We start from the raw sequence: 17,353 nt of genomic DNA, 5'->3' as shown, positions 1-17,353 counted from the left end.
CTTCACGTCTATATGAAATAAATGTGGCGTTTCCACCTGAAAGATGTGTTTCCATCCGTTTTTACTTGTATTTTGCATCACATAACCCATAGAGAGATCATACAGTCACAGAGTTTGGAAATGTGAACACACTGTAATTTACACACCTAAAAACATGACATCAGAGTTTCATCAAACATTTTAGACGAGAACAATACATGAAGGCTGTAAGAACCAGTGGTTCCCAATCGTGTTCCTGGAGGCTCAGCATGATGGGAAATACTTGCTTGCATAATACAGCCTTGTTGTCAAGCATTACCAATCACAAAATAAAAATAATCCCATTTTGCAAGATATATACTAGTATTATTTCTGTAACATACTTAGTATTCTTAACTAACAACACTAAAGCTGAACAAGCCTAGTGTAATGAAGGCAAGAAAAAAAAATCTAATATAAATATAGTATAGTCCTCTAAAATATTCCCATCTTTATCTTCAGTGCTTCTGTTTTACTTGAGGAAGCATCCCAGTGTTTTAGCAGGAGCCATCAACATATTCGCCTGGTTTTTGTGTGTGATGTGAATCTGCAGACCAACAGAAAATATTGATGTTATTTAGGCAGTACATATTAGTGCGAACTAAATATATATAAATACTGTTATGCTGTTCAATGGCAGCAACATCCATACCATCCAACAACTGATGCTAATGACTGAGAAATCGCTGTAAACAAACGAACACTGACTCTTGATGCATGAAAACCTTGACAGATCCTCATGTGTTTGTATAATCGTCACACTTACCGTACATGGAGGCTGCATCCACGGCTCTCCGTCAATCTGCATGGGCAGAGTTTTACACGTTCTACGAGGAAAAGGGAATGTTGTTAATAATATTTAAATAACTTGAACTGGTTTATTTCAGTTTCACCTGCTTATGTAATGTTCAGTATCTGGTAAAACACTCACCTGATCGTGACGTGTGCAGCCTGACCCAGACGGTGAGCTTTACTCTTCAAGCCTGTGTAAATCTGACCCATTTCCACCACACTCTCCAACCCAACAACCTCTAGGAGTTTATCGTTCATGTCTACAAGCATAAACAGCATTTAGTGTGGAAGACTAATGTCAAAACTGAAGATTTTGCCAAGAGAGAACTTTATTAATATTCCTAATCTTAAAGGAGTTGTTCACTTTTTAAAAAACTTTTGCTGATAATTTACTCACCCCCATGGCATTCAAGATACCCATGTTATTCTTTCTTCAGTCGCAAAGAATTTAAGGTTTTTGATGAAAACATTCCAGGATTTTCTCCATATAATGGACTTTAATGGGAACCAAACGGTTCAAGGTCCAAAAGACAGTTTCAGTGCAGCTACAAAGGGCTTTAAACGATTCCAGACGATGAATAAGGGTCTTATCAAGCGAAACGATCGCTCATTTAAAAATAAATAACAAACATTACGTTTTATAAGCTCAAACGCTCGCCTTGCTCTGTTCTGTGATGCGCGTTCGTGACTCTCCTGTTCAGACTCGTCCATTAGTCAATTCGTTCGTTGAATAAACCAAATGACTCGGAAAAAGATTTGTTCATTTTGATGAATGAGTTTTAAAGCCCTTTGAACAGTTTGCAGTTTGCATGGAAACTCTCTTTTGGACCTTGAACCGTTTGGTTCCCATTGAAGTCCATTATATGGAGAAAAATCCTGGAATGTTTTCATCAAAAATCGTAATTTCTTTTCGACTGAAGAAAGAAAGACATGGACATCTTGGATGACATGGGGGTGAGTAAATTATCAGCAAAAGTTTTTTGAAAAGTGAACAACTTTAATATGAACTCGTTTAATGTGAAAATGTTATTCTTTCTTGGAAATGTTCAGCTGAAGTCACATCGGTCCATTTATTTCACGACCAGTACTTACGACAAAATCAACCCCTGACGATTTTATTTTTGAATATTTTGTTTCATTTGGGAATGTTGTATATTGAAATATTTTGTATTGTGTCTTGTTTGACAATTTTATAAAATACACTGAAAAATTAAGGAAAAATTTGAGGAACAATATTCGGACCTGCAGTACTGTCGACATAAATTACCAAGATATTTTAACGAGTCGTCAGTATTTCCAGTCTCACTTCCTGCTGAATCTGTGAAGGTTTGTAACAGATTTGCATAATGCCGGTCTATGTTCTTCATCGGCTGCCGTGAACAACGTCTACTTTGACCCTCACACACTGTAGTTGTATCTGAGACTGGAAGAGTTTGGCTCGTGTTGTTCACACTATCGTCTGACACTATCGTCACTGTTCGTATCACTGAGTATCAAGAGCTGAGGAAGATCCAGAGCTGAAACTCAGATATGCTAATGACACGGTCGACCAATCACAACAGACTGGGCCGTCTGACCAATCAGAGCAGAGCGGCTCTCAGAGAGGCGGGGTTTAGAGAGACTGAATCTGTGGTTGAAGCGTTTCAGACACTTAGAGAAAAGAGCTGATGCTGCAATGGATATTATGAGGAAGTGAAAGCGTTTTTGATCTTGGATGTGTGTAAACCTGATGTAGGAGACGTAAGCATCAAACCTTAGAATTGACAGTGATTTTTTTTATTGTAATAAGCGTTTGCTTACCCTGTGAGCACATCTCAAGAGCATCAGGATCAACAGTGACCTCTTGCCACTTGTTTAGCTTCTCAACACTCTTTGTTTCTCCCCACAGGTTCGAACCGCCGTGCATGCTGGGAATGTTCAGGACAGCAACACCCTCCAACGAGAGTCTGCTCAGATCGACAGGAACGCCACAACACTACAGGGAGAGAGATTCATTTTGAAACAGTGACAGCGAGATACATACAACTAACACAAATAAAGCAAGAGGCAACTATACAAAGACAAGAAAACTGTGTGCCACCGTTGTTTCGCATTTTTTTTTTTTACAATTCATAAATTACTATTCTTGTAGGCCAGAATAATTTGATGGTTTGAATATTTGTGTGCTACTTTTACTTGTTGTTTCATGAATCATTCTGTTTTTCAGAATTGTTTTACTGTATTAGTTTAGCTAAATTAAGCTCTGATATGGCAGGTTCCCACTGAAATTTTTTTTTTTTGGCAAAACAGGGGTGTTAAATCAGCTTGTTTTTCATTGGCAATCATGGTGAAAGCATTGCATAGCTTTTTTGTAGACTTTTTGGTATGTGTCTATAAAGTACATTTCGAAAATAAAAAATAAACCTATCCTGAGAAATATTTACTAACCTAAAAAGTGCAACTAGCTCCAATATCAAAGTGTATGAACTGCTATTAACTGGTTGTGTTCTAGCATTTCCTGAAAATGCTAGTTGATGTTATTGCATTTGACTGACTTTGCTCACTCACACATGGTATAACAACTTCCAAAAATATTTTTGATAATTAATGTGCTTATTTTTGGCTGTTTGTTTTTGCTCAACCTCGTTAAAATGCTCTCATTATGCCATTTCAATTAGCAAGTTTTGTATTTCTTTTTTTCAAGCTGAATGATCATAGGCCTCATTAATCTGAGTTTTTGCATTGCAGTGTTTTTTTGTTTGTTTTTAGATGAACAAACTTGAGTGACCTTTTTTCACTCAAACACTAAGGTGCATAAGCTCAGATCAAGTCAGTTCCAGAAAGAAATACAAAACCTGTGCTAATTTAATTCAAAATGTGGTGATAATATGGCATAATGACAGATTTACACACAATTTAAAACACTGGTATTTTTGACCCAGAACACTAAATTAGCTCAAGGATTTTCGACAACATTTACCTCAATGCTGAGACATTCCTTGAGGTTCCTGCAGGAAGCTGAAACGGTCTCAGATGTTGCGAGTTGAAAATACCACAGCTTATTTCTGGCTCTTTCAGGGCATAATAGAAAAATGTAGAACTGAACTAAGTAATAAATGCACAAAATACCACACAACGTAGTGACTGAACACATTTCAGATCCTGACCTGCTGTTGAACTTCTGTGGATCCTTCTCTCTCATCACATGAAACTGGTGTGCTATAGATGCGTCCTGTTGAGGTGTGAACATCACACTGAAAATTACTGATACAAATACAATATAGCTGCCAATTACAGAAATAAAGTGGCTCCATTCGAAGAGCTTTTCATCTGCACCATTTGTCAAGAGTAAAATAAAACGTTCAGTCCAGACTAGGGGTCACGATTGGATATACACTCACCTAAAGGATTATTAGGAACACCTGTTAAATTTCTCATTAATGCAAATTATCTAATCAACCAATCACATGGCAGTTGCTTCAATGCATTTAGTGGTGTGGTCCTGGTCAAGACAATCTCCTGAACTCCAAACTAAATGTCAGAATGGGAAAGAAAGGTGATTTAAGCAGTTTTGAGCGTGGCATGGTTGTTGGTGTCTGAGTATTTCACAATCTGCTCAGTTACTGGGATTTTCACGCACAACCATTTCTAGGGTTTACAAAGAATGGAGTGAAATAGGAAAAACATCCAGTATGTGGCAGTCCTGTGGGTGAAAATGCCTTGTTGATGCGAGAGGTCAGAGGAGAATGGGCCGACTGATTCAAGCTGATAGAAGAGCAACTTTGACTGAAAAAACCACTCGTTACAACCGAGGTATGCAGCAAAGCATTTGTGAAGAAGACACGACACACACAATCTTGAGGCGGATGGGCTACAACAGCAGAAGACCCCACCGGGTACCACTCATCTCCACTACAAATAGGAAAAAGAGGCTACAATTTGCAAGAGCTCACCAAAATTGGACAGTTGAAGACTGGATAAATGTTGCCTGGTCTGATGAGTCTCGATTTCTGTTGGTAGAGTCAGAATTTGGCGTAAACAGAATGAGAACATGGATCCATCATGCCTTGTTACCACTGTGCAGGCTGGTGGTGGTGGTGTAATGGTGTAATGATGTTTTCTTGGCACACTTTAGGCCCCTTAGTGCCAATTGGGCATCGTTTAAATGCCACGGCCTACCTGAGTATTGTTTCTGACCATGTCCATCCCTTTATGGCCACCATGTCCCCATCCTCTGATGGCTACTTCCAGCAGGATAATGCACCATGTCACAAAGCTCCAATCATTTCAAATTGGTTTCTTGAACATGTCAATGAGTTGACTGTACTAAAATGGCCGCCACAGTCACCAGATCTCAACCCAATAGAGCATCTTTGGGATGTGGTGGAACGGGAGCTTCGTGCCCTGGATGTGCATCCCACAAATCTCCATCAACTGCAAGATGCTTTCCTATCAATATGGGCCAACATTTCTAAAGAATGCTTTCAGCACCTTGTTGAATCAATGCCACGTAGAATTAAGGCGAAAGGGGGTCAAACACAGTATTAGTATGGCGTTCCTAATAATCCTTTAGGTGAGTGTATATTGTGGTACTGAACTCACAATACGATATTATTGTGATACTCCAAGACATGGTTAAAGGTTAACAAAAAGTGTTCTGTTGATTAAAATGCTAAATTTGGTATTTCATTGTGTGTGTACATGAATAGGGTTGGTGCTGGAAACCCAAAGCACAGGACAATAGAAACACCAGAATAGCAATATTCATGATTCTGAAGCTGAAAACACAGAATTATTTTAGACGAATATGCCTGCACTCTGTCACTGACAAGATATATTTTAAATAATGTCGGCCACTTTGTACTGGTAACATAAGACACGTGGCATTATCTGGACACACAAATATCCTCCATTGCATTATTATACATTATTAGTCCAGGCTCTTGGCGCTCACCACCCCGATAGAGAAATAGTTGTTGATGATGTCATTGGGCACGGGGTCGCCCTCGTCTTCCACATCAGCTTGAATGACTCGCAAACTCCAGCGATCCATCAGCACTAATGTGCTCTCCTCAATCTGCTGAAGGATTTCTGTCAGATCACTGCCTTCATATCCTGTTCAATCCAACACAGAAAACAACACATCGCTTGAATTATGAATACAGACTTCTAGCTTCAGGCAGACGATTCAAAGTCGAACCGTTTTAAAAACGCATTATACCAACCTCAGTGACCATTTTATCTTCACCCTTGCACTCAAACGGTCTTGTGGACTGAATATGGCGATCTGTACGGTCACTATCCCAGCTAACAGGGAACGTTAGAGAACTGAGTCTACGGTCTGGCAAGAACAAACGTTGTTCCAGTAACATTAATAAAATGTATCTTGTCTTTAATAATGTTCTCAAAATATTAGCACAAAAACATTATTTAAATATTTTTCATGGACATTTATCTGTTTTTTAAAAAAAATGTTATACTTGTTCCCAGCTAAAAAAGATATATTCTAAGAACGTTCTGTAAATTTTTACGTGTCAGTGTGCACACTTACATTGGCACCCTTTGTTTAGTCACGAGGCATTAAACGTCAGCAAATAACGCACGCGAAATTCTTTAGGCACTCTTTTGTCTGTAGTTTATATAGCGTAGTGTTTCTTGTTATATAGTTTGGTTTGACTGGGTTTTTTTTTTACATATATTTGTATGCACATAGCACTGGCTAAAATTAGCAATTAAATATAATCGTGTTATTATTAGTAAGAACTCAAGTCAATTGCCTGACAGGTTGTCATGTGATGTCAACATATCAGAGCATATGACGAATGAGCAACTCGCTCAAAGTAACATTAAACTGCCTTCATCTCCTGTACGTACATCACACATCAGCAGCATGACGTGAGCGAGTGTGAACATCTCTAATGAATGATGCAGTCGTCACGGAGACCCACCTCCTCCCCAGTGCAGACAGCGAGCCAGATCATTCCCAGTTCCAAGAGGAAGAACTGCAACCGGAGCGCGAATCACCATATCAGCTTTATCTGAGGATGAAAAAAAGAACAAGTCTATGATGATTATAATAGTAGTACTGAGAAATAACAATTGTTTTGTGTAAAATTTATGAGATTTTATTCTGTCACCCCCTTTTTTTGAATATACGTACATGAAAATTCACATTTCGAACTTAAATGGTTGTAATTCAAGAATGCCTTGGAAAATAGACGTAAGATTGGTCTTGTTTTAAAAGAAGACATTTGGCAGTTTTTTTGTAGAAGTGAAATAAATTAAGAAAGTGAAATAGGAAAAAAAAAGTTATAGAAGATGTTTATGAAAATGTACAATGTAAAAAAATTAATTATTTATATTTTAAATAAGATATATATTTTTAAAACCTGGGCAACTCTAAAACTGCAGAAAAATCAAAGTCAAAAATGTGAACAAGTTGTGTTTAAAATTTTATGTTGATATCTGGAAAAATGAGCTTTCAGTGAGATTTTGTTTGGGCGCAGTACCAAACTTTTCCACTAGGGCACAACCAGACTCCATCACTGCCCATTTAAGGGCACCTGCATTTCCATTCGTGTTTTTGAGTGATATGAACCATTATTTCCACAATTTTAATACAATTTATGAAGTAGAGATCTTATTCAGAAGTAGTATGGGAAGTTTGGCAGATTTTGATATGAAATCAACCTCTAGGAAACACATACAAAGAACCTTCATGTAAGTCATATCTCGCTGCCACATCACAAATGGTGAATTTATTATATTTTTCTTGATATTTCAAACTTTCCAGACCTTTTTTTCCAAAATAATTGAATGGATGCTATCTTTTGAACTTTTGGCATGAAAACTTTTGGCATGAACATTTTTTCATGTTCACTGCTATGTTAAAATAAAGGTCTGAACACGCCTTATGAGTATGAAAATATTCTTGTTGCATATTGATAAATTATGGCTCCTCTGTAAAATATTTTGACACCAAATATGGAAACTAGAGATTGTAAGCTTTCAAATGATATATAGTTTGTCAATATTATTTAAGGTATTTACTAAGATATTATTGTTTTAAAAATATAGTGCCACCTGTGGGACGGTGACAGTTAATTACAATAAAAACAGATGGGTAAACAAATGGGTAACAAAATGTGAATAAATAAAATAGTGTGCTTACTACGACACATTTTTGGATTTGTACATGATTTTATGTTTCTCACCAATAGCATCTAAAACCCAGCCGACAGTGCCGTCTCCTCCACAGACCAGGATTCTGTATTTATGAAGATTTTGAAAGAGCTGGAGCCTGAAACGAAACGTTTGTTTCATTCTGCTTTGTAATAGTGTGTTAGTCTGCTCTATTTATAAAAACGTACCCTGGATTTGGTCCTCCATTGTCAAGACTGTAAACCTGTCGTGGGTTCAGGAGATACTGAAACTTTCTCAACACCCTGCAACAAACCATATGATAATGTCATGAACATGAGACAAAACAGCCAGAAGTAATTGTTTTAACAAATAGTTCTTTAAAAAGTCATTTTACAATGCTATGCTAGAGTCGCCTACAATAGGTTTACATTGATATAAAGTTAAAAAAAAAAACGCTTTAATTTCCTCATAATATCCATTGCATCATCAGCTCTTTTCTCTCAGTGTCTGAAACGGTTAATCAAGGATTCTGTCTCTCTAAACCCCGCCTCTCTGAGAGCCGCTCTGCTCTGATTGGTCAGATGGTCGATTGTGTTGGAAACTAAATGCTCATTAGCATGTAAATCCGATAAAGCATAATATAAGCATAATGTTTTATATTAAAATCAGAATATAACCTCTTTCCTTGTTTTCCGCCACTCTTTGGATTTACAAACACCAAGAGAGGGTGTGTGTCCGTCACAGGAAATATCTTCACAAAGAAAGCACATACATACATTTAATCAAACATTCAGTATCACAAAAACATTTAATTACAATATTTGGAGTCAAGACTGGTTTAAATGTAAAACTGCTTGCCTGCAAAACGTGTCCGTCTGAGTTTATGTTTAACATGTAATTTTCTCCCAGACTGCTCCCTGAAATAGAGTCAGCTTGATCCATCTATAATTGATAATGAGAGAAATTGTTTATAAAATGCTATTATAAATCTAGCCGAAGTGTCTTATATAGCAAAAACACTAAATATTGGTTTGCAATAGTGTAGCTCTTGCTTACAGCACATATGGCCCACGGTGGAAGGATGTGATGCTGTAATCGCTCACAGTCACAGTGCGACGAGCCCAGAGGAACACAGTCACTGTGGCGCTACGTTCAACACAGAAAACATTAGCATATACAGGAACAGATCTGTCTAAATAAAACAACCAGCTAAATCCATTAAAGAAGTCATAGTATGCTCTTTTTCAAAGTCTTATGTTGATGCTTGAATGTTAATTATTCCCCCATATTCTCCATTGTTGCCTCTTTTCCCTGTCTCTATGAAGCCCCTCCTTCTGAAAAGCACACTGTGCTCTGATTGGTCGGCTGGATCAGTGTGTTCTGATTGGTCAAGCGTTTCAAGAGTGTTTGGGAAATATCCCGCCCCTTACCATAACTGCCTGTTTAACACACTACTAACAAACTCAACCAGGCCCCGCCCCTTTAATCTGCGTATCAAGGAATATTGTGACATGTTCGTATTATTGTATATATTATAATTAATAATAAAAATATTAGTACTGTGCTAGACTAACTGGGACTTGTCACAGCACTTGCATATTGTTCGCTGGATTGCTTGTATTATAAGTTGCTTTGGATAAAAGACCTGCTAAACGATTAAATGTAAATGTGGATAAAGAAATCAGCGCTCACCATGCGGTGACACCATGCACATCTCTTTCCTGTGAGTATCTTGATCTTTTTGTGGCAAATCTCACATTTGTTGGACTCACAGTCAGCACTGATCCAGTCATGAACTGAACACTGGAGCATAAACTTGTGTTAAAGCCTTTTGTGAATCAATTTAAATCATAATTAAAGGAGTAGTTCACTTTAATTCAAAAAAAAAAGTTTGCTGATAATTTGTCATCCAAGATGTCCACATCTTTCTTTCTTCAGTCGAAAAGAAATGAAGGTTTTTGATGAAAACATTCCAGGATTTTTCTCCATATAATGGACTTCATTGGGGACCAAACGGTTCAAGGTCCAAAAGACAGTTTCAGTGCAGCTTCAAAGGGCTTTAGGGTCTTATCTAGGACCCTTCGAGTCATGACTCGAAAAAAGATTTGTTCATTTTGATGACAGGAGCGTCACGAACCTCATCACAGAACAGAGCAAGGCGAGCATTTGTGCTTATAAAACTTAAAAAGTTTTAATAAAAAGTTAAAAATAAAAAGTTTTGTTATTTATTTACTAAATGAGCGATCGTTTCGCTGGATAAGACCCTTATTCATCGTCTGGTGTCATTTAAAGCTGCACTGAAACTCATTTGGACCTTGAACTGTTTGGTTCCCATTGAAGTCCATTATATGGAGAAAAATCCTAGAATGTTTTCATCAAAAACCTTAATTTCTTTTTGACTGAAGAAAGAAAGACGTGGACATCTTGGATGACATGGGGGTGAGTAAATTATCAGCAAAAGTTTTTTTTTTTTAAAGTGAACTACTCCTTTAATAGCAAGTTAATGTTACTTAAAGGTGCTATATGTATTTTTTAGCGGCCTCTATCGGTGATGTTTCAGATTGCGACCAATTTTTATTGAATTTTTCAGAGGTTTGCACGAGATAACACCCTGACCTGTCGGCGAGCTCAACGATTTGCAAATGGGGCTTAAATCTGGCTTAAAATCATGTAATGTGAACTAGGCTTTAGCTCACCGTTTTCAGGCCTACGCGTGGATAATGGATTAGTTGAAAAAGTTTAAAGGCTACATTTATCAAGCACACAGATAATTGTTTATTTATTAATCATTATGATACTAAAATCATAATAAAGTAGGCTACACTATATACAAAAAAAAATCAGATGAGCCCAGAATAGGAACGCAACGCATTTAATTACGAGTTATTAGGCAGTTTTCTTCCATAGAAAATCATTAAAAGAACGCTTAAAGTGGTTTAATGCAGATTAGACTGTCCCGTTATTACATTTCAAGTTCGCACAGGTTCGCCACACTGAGACTTTACACACACCGGAGAAAGCATCACACAACATGCTGGAATAGGCTACTTTTATCAGCTTGACTGAACTAATGCTCGAACCATGATAACGTTACATCTGTGCTGTTATCTAGCATAAGGCACTTCTCTAACTATTTGTGTATCTTTCACAATCAGCAATGTCAACATCGGCGAATGTATAATATGATAACGGTTAGTGAACTAGACTGAACAATTTCAGTATAATAGTAAGATTGTAGGAAGTAACATTACTGTACTGAACGTGTCTGGAAATGTGTGTTATAGACAATATGACAGTAGATCTAGTACATCAAATAAAAGTTACATCCTAAAGCACCAACTTTTTGTTCTCCTGGAACAGTCTTGTGTTTTTCATGTCTCATAAATGTTGTAGTTTACCTGTTTCATGACAGTTTACCATTATTTCAGCATATCTGAAAACTTGTAATTTATCACAATAAAAAGAGCGGAGGTCTCTCCATAATTCAAAGAAAATCCGACCCGGAGAAATAGGAATACTGGCCTTCAGAGGTAAAGGCAAAACCCGACAAGTGGATCATTGTAACGTGCGATTACAACCCCTTCACACACAAGCAATAAAAAAGGATTCATTTTAGGAGAAAAGTTACATATAGCACCTTTAAAGCAGAACACAATGTAATGGAAAATCAATGGTAAAGGACTCATCTCTCACCCCTATCTCTGTTTTGGACCTGACAAAGGTCCTGACGCATGGGGTGTGGTTTTTGTTGGCACAGCTGCTGTGGACGGTGTACTTGCAAACTAGAAATCAATTAAAGAAGAGAGGAAACACTGACAATGCCATTACACCACAAAATAGCCACAGGCAAGGGCATTTAAACAAGACGTTAGAAATCAGCGTGTACCTATTCTGAGGATTTAAGGCTGAACATATGCAGTGTTATTTAGAGAATACACTTGTGAAAAAGAAGTACACTTTAGGAGTCCTTATTATTAAAGACATTGTATACTTAAACGTGAACTGAATGTAATGGACACTTAATTATGCATGTTATTTGGAATTAAATAAAAACACAGTTTAGTTTAAATCGTTAGCTTACATATTAAATTAATTTACCAACTTAAGGACCAACTTAAAGGAGTAGTTCAGTTTTAAAAAAAATGTTGCTGATAATTTACTCACCCCCATGTCATCCAAGATGTCCTTGTCTTTCTTTCTTCAGTCGAAAAGAAATTAAGGTTTTTGATGAAAACATTCCAGGATTTTCTCCATATAATGGACTTCAATGGGAACCAAACAGTTCAAGGTCCAAAAGACAGTTTCAGTGCAAACTGTTCAAAGGGCTTTAAACGATTCCAGATGATGAATAAGGGTCTTATCTAGCGAAATGGTCACTCATTTAATAAATAAATAACAAAGTTTAAGTTTTATAAGCTCAAATGCTCACCTTGCTCTGTTCTGTGATGCGCGGAAGAAGGATGTATGACTCTCCCACACGTAAGACTCTCCTGTTCGAACTCGTTCATCAAAACGAACGAATCTTTTTCCGAGTCATTTGGTTCATTCAACGAACGAAACGAACGAATTGATGCGGAAAAAGATTCCGTGTCGAACAGGAGAGTCACGAACATGCATCACAGAACAGAGCAACATGAGCATTTGAGCTTATACAATTTAAACTTTGTTGTTGTTTTAAATGAGCGATCGTTTCGCTTGATAAGACCTTTATTCATCGCCTGGAATCGTTTAAAGCTCTTTGAACAGTTTGCACTGAAACTGTCATTTGGACCTTGAACCGTTTGGTTCCCATTGGAGTCCATTATACGGAGAAAAATCCTGGAATGTTTTCATCAAAAACCTTAATTTCTTTTCGACTGAAGAAAGAAAGACATGAACATCTTGGATGACATGGGGGTGAGTAAATTATCAGCAAAAGTTTTTTTAAAAGTGAACTACTCCTTTAAGTAGGACATAATCACATGTAATTTCATAACGTCTTCTATTGTCTTTGAGGAATGGAAATAAAGATGTTAAAATGTACTGCTGAATTTACTGACAAGCATTTGTGGTTAACTAAAATATACATGAATGTCATTATTGAACTTGAATGTCATCTATTTTTATTTACACATTTTTAATGAAGTTGCAAATTTGTTCATTTAAAATGTAATACTGAATAACACACTAGTGTTAAAAATTTTAAAACATAAGGATTATTTATTATTATTAAGCTAATTTGCCCTGTCTAGTAAATCTATGTTTAAAGAGACCTGAATAGGAATAAAGCTTGCCCATGAATTAAAAAGGTGATCATTGATAAACTCACAATTGCAAGACAAGCCTTGTTTTCGCAGACCCAACATCATCTTCTGACAGACAAAGCAATATGTGGGTCTGTTGAAGTTCTTCATTCGCCAGACGTGCTGGCCGTCCTTTTCAGCTACCTGTAGATAGTGTTAAAAACATCTAATGTAATCAATTCCACACCTTATGACATTCCTAAATGTAAGCATGATTACATATGCATTCTGACTGTTATAAAGGCTGTTACCTTTAATCCAAGCAGAACCAGTAGAGGAATGTTGTTCAAGCCCCCTTGTATCCACTCTCGATGGGTTACAGTGCCACTGCTGTCCACGTCTATGGCTTTCAGCATGTCTTGAAGAACCTAGAAAGAGGATAATAATAATAATACATTTTATTTATAATGCACTTTTCTAAAACCCAAAGCGCTAAACAATGTACAAGAACAATGTACTTGTATTTTCATAAGCCTAAAATATGCTGCCATGTATTAATTCAAGGCTTGGGAAAAGGAAACTTGCCCATCCTGGCTAAGAAATGATGAGGCTTATGGAAGCTTGTTTGAGACTTTTAATCTCACAATTCTAACCTTTGTCTTTTAATTCTGAGTTTATATCACAATTCTGAGAGAGAAAAAAATGAATTGTGAGTAATAAACATGTAATTGTGAGAAATAAAGTCAGAATTGTGAGTTCATATCTCTTTATATCTCTATATTTCTCATATTTGTGAGATATAAACTCACAGTTTAGTCTGAATTGTGAGATAAAATGTAATGTTTTTTTATCCTGTGGCAGAAACAAGCTTCCATACTAACTTGGAAATAATTTTTCCAATGCCATTATACCTTCTGAAAGAGTTAATTGTATGAACAAACGTACTGGCTTTAGTTCAGTCACATCCCATCCGAGGTATTCGGCAGCTTGCATCATCTGTGTAACAATTTTGTCAACTTCCTATTTAACAAAAGCAAACAGAAAACAAGTAAATAAACATTATACTTTATTTTAAGAGGACACCACTGAACACGATAACCGGCTAATTTGAACCTCAGTAAGCTAAAACAGGAACTACATCATACTCAAGACAAGAAATATCACAATCTCATGTACTCCCGGTCTTACCTTGCTATCAAGAAGTCCATTGTCATCTTTATCATACAATTTGAAGGTGTCTGCCAAAACAGTATCATATAATTGATCAGTACTTTGTATATAATTACACTTAAAAAACAAATGGCAAGTTTAAATCATAATTTAAAAGATTAAAAAGTTATTAAACCCATTTCACACTCTATATGGTATCAGAACATATTATTAGTGATATTATCTGCTAGAGATCACTATAAATTCGATGACTGTCTTACACTCTAGTTTGTCTCGTGGATTTCCATCCTCCAATATGGAAAAGTAACACAATACAGCTTTAAGAGAGACACCACCTGAAAGAGCACAACAAATAACACTGAATATCAATGTAATGCTATAGTCAGTAATAGCCAGTGTGCATTTTAAAAACGTACCGTTAAAACTTTACAGTTAAAGTTAATACATTAGTGTGTGGTTACTTACATTTTATTATACAGCCTTTAACAGTCCCACCAGGATTTCTGATTATTAACAGCTCAAAATGACTATATTCCTGCAGCTTTTAAAAAACTGTAGATATTTGTGGCATTTGTGTGTTGTTTTACAGTGAAAACCCACCAAAAATCATTATATACTTGTGCAATTTAATGATAGTGACAGTAACAGTACAATAACTGTAATGTTTTTGTCCATAAATACTGAAATTAATTTTCACTGCTTTGCTGTAAATACAGAATTATTTTTGTGACAGGAAAATATTATTGTTTTTAACTAATGTTTAACAATTATAATATTTTCTATTTTCTGCACTCTTTACTATTTAAAATAGCACTGTCAGTATTTGCATTCATTCCAAATATTAAAAAGTGCATATGCATGCATAATATAGGCCTAAATCAGGTATAATGCAGAATGTCATTATGCATCCTATTCTTTATGTTATATGGTAGTTTACATTAATACTATCATTAAACCTCTAAAAACTTCCGTTAAGTCTTGTGCATTTAACACATAAATATAAACAATGTGTTTAATCGGTCACATGGTTTGGACGCGAACAGTTGGGGTAGACAACAGGCAAGTTGGCAAGGCTGAAGTTGTGTAAACTGAATCAGCAGCTCACCATCTTTGCAGTGAGGACTGGTGTCAGGACCAGACCGCTCGGATCTTTGGAAATACCAGTAGAGACGCTGGCTGAGATCAGCTGGAAAGTCATCGACCTCAAGATAATTCTTGAGGAATACAGAAAATCCTGTTGCATCTATGCGCTTCAGGGGGGAAAATGCAGAGACAATGTGATAAAAATGCACAAAGTCAGTGACGCTTTATTTCAAGGGTTCACTTTAGAAACTCTACATGTCATCAAGCAGTCGTTAAAGTACTAATAGATGGTCTGCTTGATATCTGCTGGCACTTTATTTTAATGCTCCTCAACAGAAATTCTATGTAAAGCAACAGATCCTCAGATACTTTGAGATATGGACACCACACACACACACTGGTGAACGGAAGATGAAGATGAACGAAGGTTTTACGGGTTTTGAGCGACATGATGGTGATTAATGACAGAATTGACATTTTTGGGTGAAATATCCCTTTAATGATGACATAGTATTATTTTATTTAATTTGTGTGATTTTGGGACTATTTTTGGTCGATCTATTCCATGAACACAGTTTCTAAGTTATAAATTTAACCAAAACATCAAAAAATCACCTTCACATTTCACATATCATTTTTGAAACTGAGATGATTCCATCATTTGTGGAGGGAGAAATGAACGACTTTAGGAGCCAGTAGAAAGTGTTCAGCTTACATCTCCAAACCTGTGATGGACCAGCTTTCCACCGGCATGAAAATCCTTCATCGCATCTTTCACCTTTATCCTGCTATCTAGGAAGTTTAAAACAAAACAGCAACAAAAAGATTAGTAAATTTTAATAATTAAAACCTTTTTGTCATAGGTTTAACTTGTAATATTCTGTTCCATGATATCTTCCCGAGTGAAAAATAAATATACCAAAATTAATTTGAAAAACATTTATTTTATGCTAAGTATACTACAAATAGATTTATATATGTATGTTTATGACGATTGTTCTTTTAGTATACTACATTGATATACTTAGTCTGCTAATTTAGTAGTTAAAGCACTTTAGTAATCTGGAAATGAAGACTGAGTCCTGTAATGTTTATGAAAGACACTTACACTCTAAATACTCCAGCAGATGAATGAAGTCAACAGGGTTAATCTCATTTACTAAATCAGATTCTGCGGCCATTTTGTTTGTCCTACGTCACTCTTAAGTACCTGAGAAATTAGGACGGAGATGTCAAAATGCATGATAAATATATGGATGCACATAGCTATGATCTACAGTAAATTTACTGTACTGAAAGTTACTGTTCAGCCACGGTAGATGACCAAAACAAGCAAATAAACACGTTAGCATACACATTTTGTTAGTTTTACGTGAAAATTGAGTGCTGAACAAATGCTAACGTAATCTAATCTCACAAAAAACTATTAAACTATTAAGTAAATAAACTAACGTTAATTTAAAGAAGACTTTGAATTATCTTTTAAATAAATAAACTCGCTTGCGTTCATTACAGTTCTAATTATAGAATTATATTTCTTTACATTCAACTATTTTAAACACAATTATTTGAATGAATCTTACCTTTAAAAAGTCGAAATTCTCCCGGATAAGAAATGTATTGGATTAAATCACACCCTTCAACGCGTCAAATTCAAAATAATTATCTATATTAGGTGGATTACCACGCATGCGCATTACATTAGTTTACAAGGAGGGCAAAACCAGCAGTGTCCCGGATTACGCTGCATATTTCCTCATAATTTTGACCCATTTTCATTTAAATATTCCAGAAAATCCAACTTTCATGTTCTCTTCTGTGCAGATCGGATAACTACGTGCGGATAACTACGTCATAACGTACGGAAAACATTGCGTCATGACGTTTAAAAAAAAATACGTCAACCACTGTAAACGGTAGTTGACTGTCCAGATTAACTGTGATGA

General features: G+C 36.2%; 1 protein-coding gene across 4 annotated transcripts; it reads right to left on the bottom strand.

Annotated features, from left to right (window-relative positions):
• Positions 1–44: 44 nt before the first annotated feature.
• Positions 45–17,123, bottom strand: dgkab (diacylglycerol kinase, alpha b). 4 transcript variants are annotated; one of them, XM_039663329.2, is made up of 24 exons: positions 16,991–17,115; positions 16,516–16,617; positions 16,123–16,199; positions 15,430–15,574; positions 14,585–14,659; positions 14,343–14,392; positions 14,100–14,174; positions 13,466–13,582; positions 13,241–13,358; positions 11,626–11,714; positions 9,625–9,735; positions 8,989–9,078; positions 8,791–8,874; positions 8,610–8,683; positions 8,160–8,234; positions 8,004–8,089; positions 6,738–6,827; positions 5,744–5,904; positions 3,957–4,021; positions 3,770–3,860; positions 2,611–2,785; positions 950–1,070; positions 785–845; positions 45–565 (listed from the first exon to the last, which is right to left on the bottom strand). In XM_039663329.2, the coding sequence occupies exons 2-24, from the start codon at positions 16,586–16,588 to the stop codon at positions 491–493; spliced, it is 2,178 nt and encodes a 725-aa protein (XP_039519263.2). In that variant the 5' UTR covers positions 16,589–16,617; positions 16,991–17,115; the 3' UTR covers positions 45–490. The 4 variants fall into 4 exon arrangements, with proteins under 4 accessions (XP_039519263.2, XP_039519265.2, XP_088980990.1 ...); XM_039663331.2 differs by lacking the exon at positions 16,516–16,617 and having other exon boundaries at positions 16,991–17,123; XM_089124864.1 differs by lacking the exon at positions 9,625–9,735.
• Positions 17,124–17,353: the final 230 nt, after the last annotated feature.

The sequence above is a fragment of the Pimephales promelas genome, chromosome 21 (genome assembly GCF_988280905.1).
Source record: "Pimephales promelas chromosome 21, fPimPro1.hap1.1, whole genome shotgun sequence".
In the NCBI taxonomy this organism is placed as follows: domain Eukaryota; kingdom Metazoa; phylum Chordata; class Actinopteri; order Cypriniformes; family Leuciscidae; genus Pimephales; species Pimephales promelas.
Note: the sequence above shows the minus strand (reverse complement) of the source record. Positions and strands in the feature narration are given on the sequence as shown.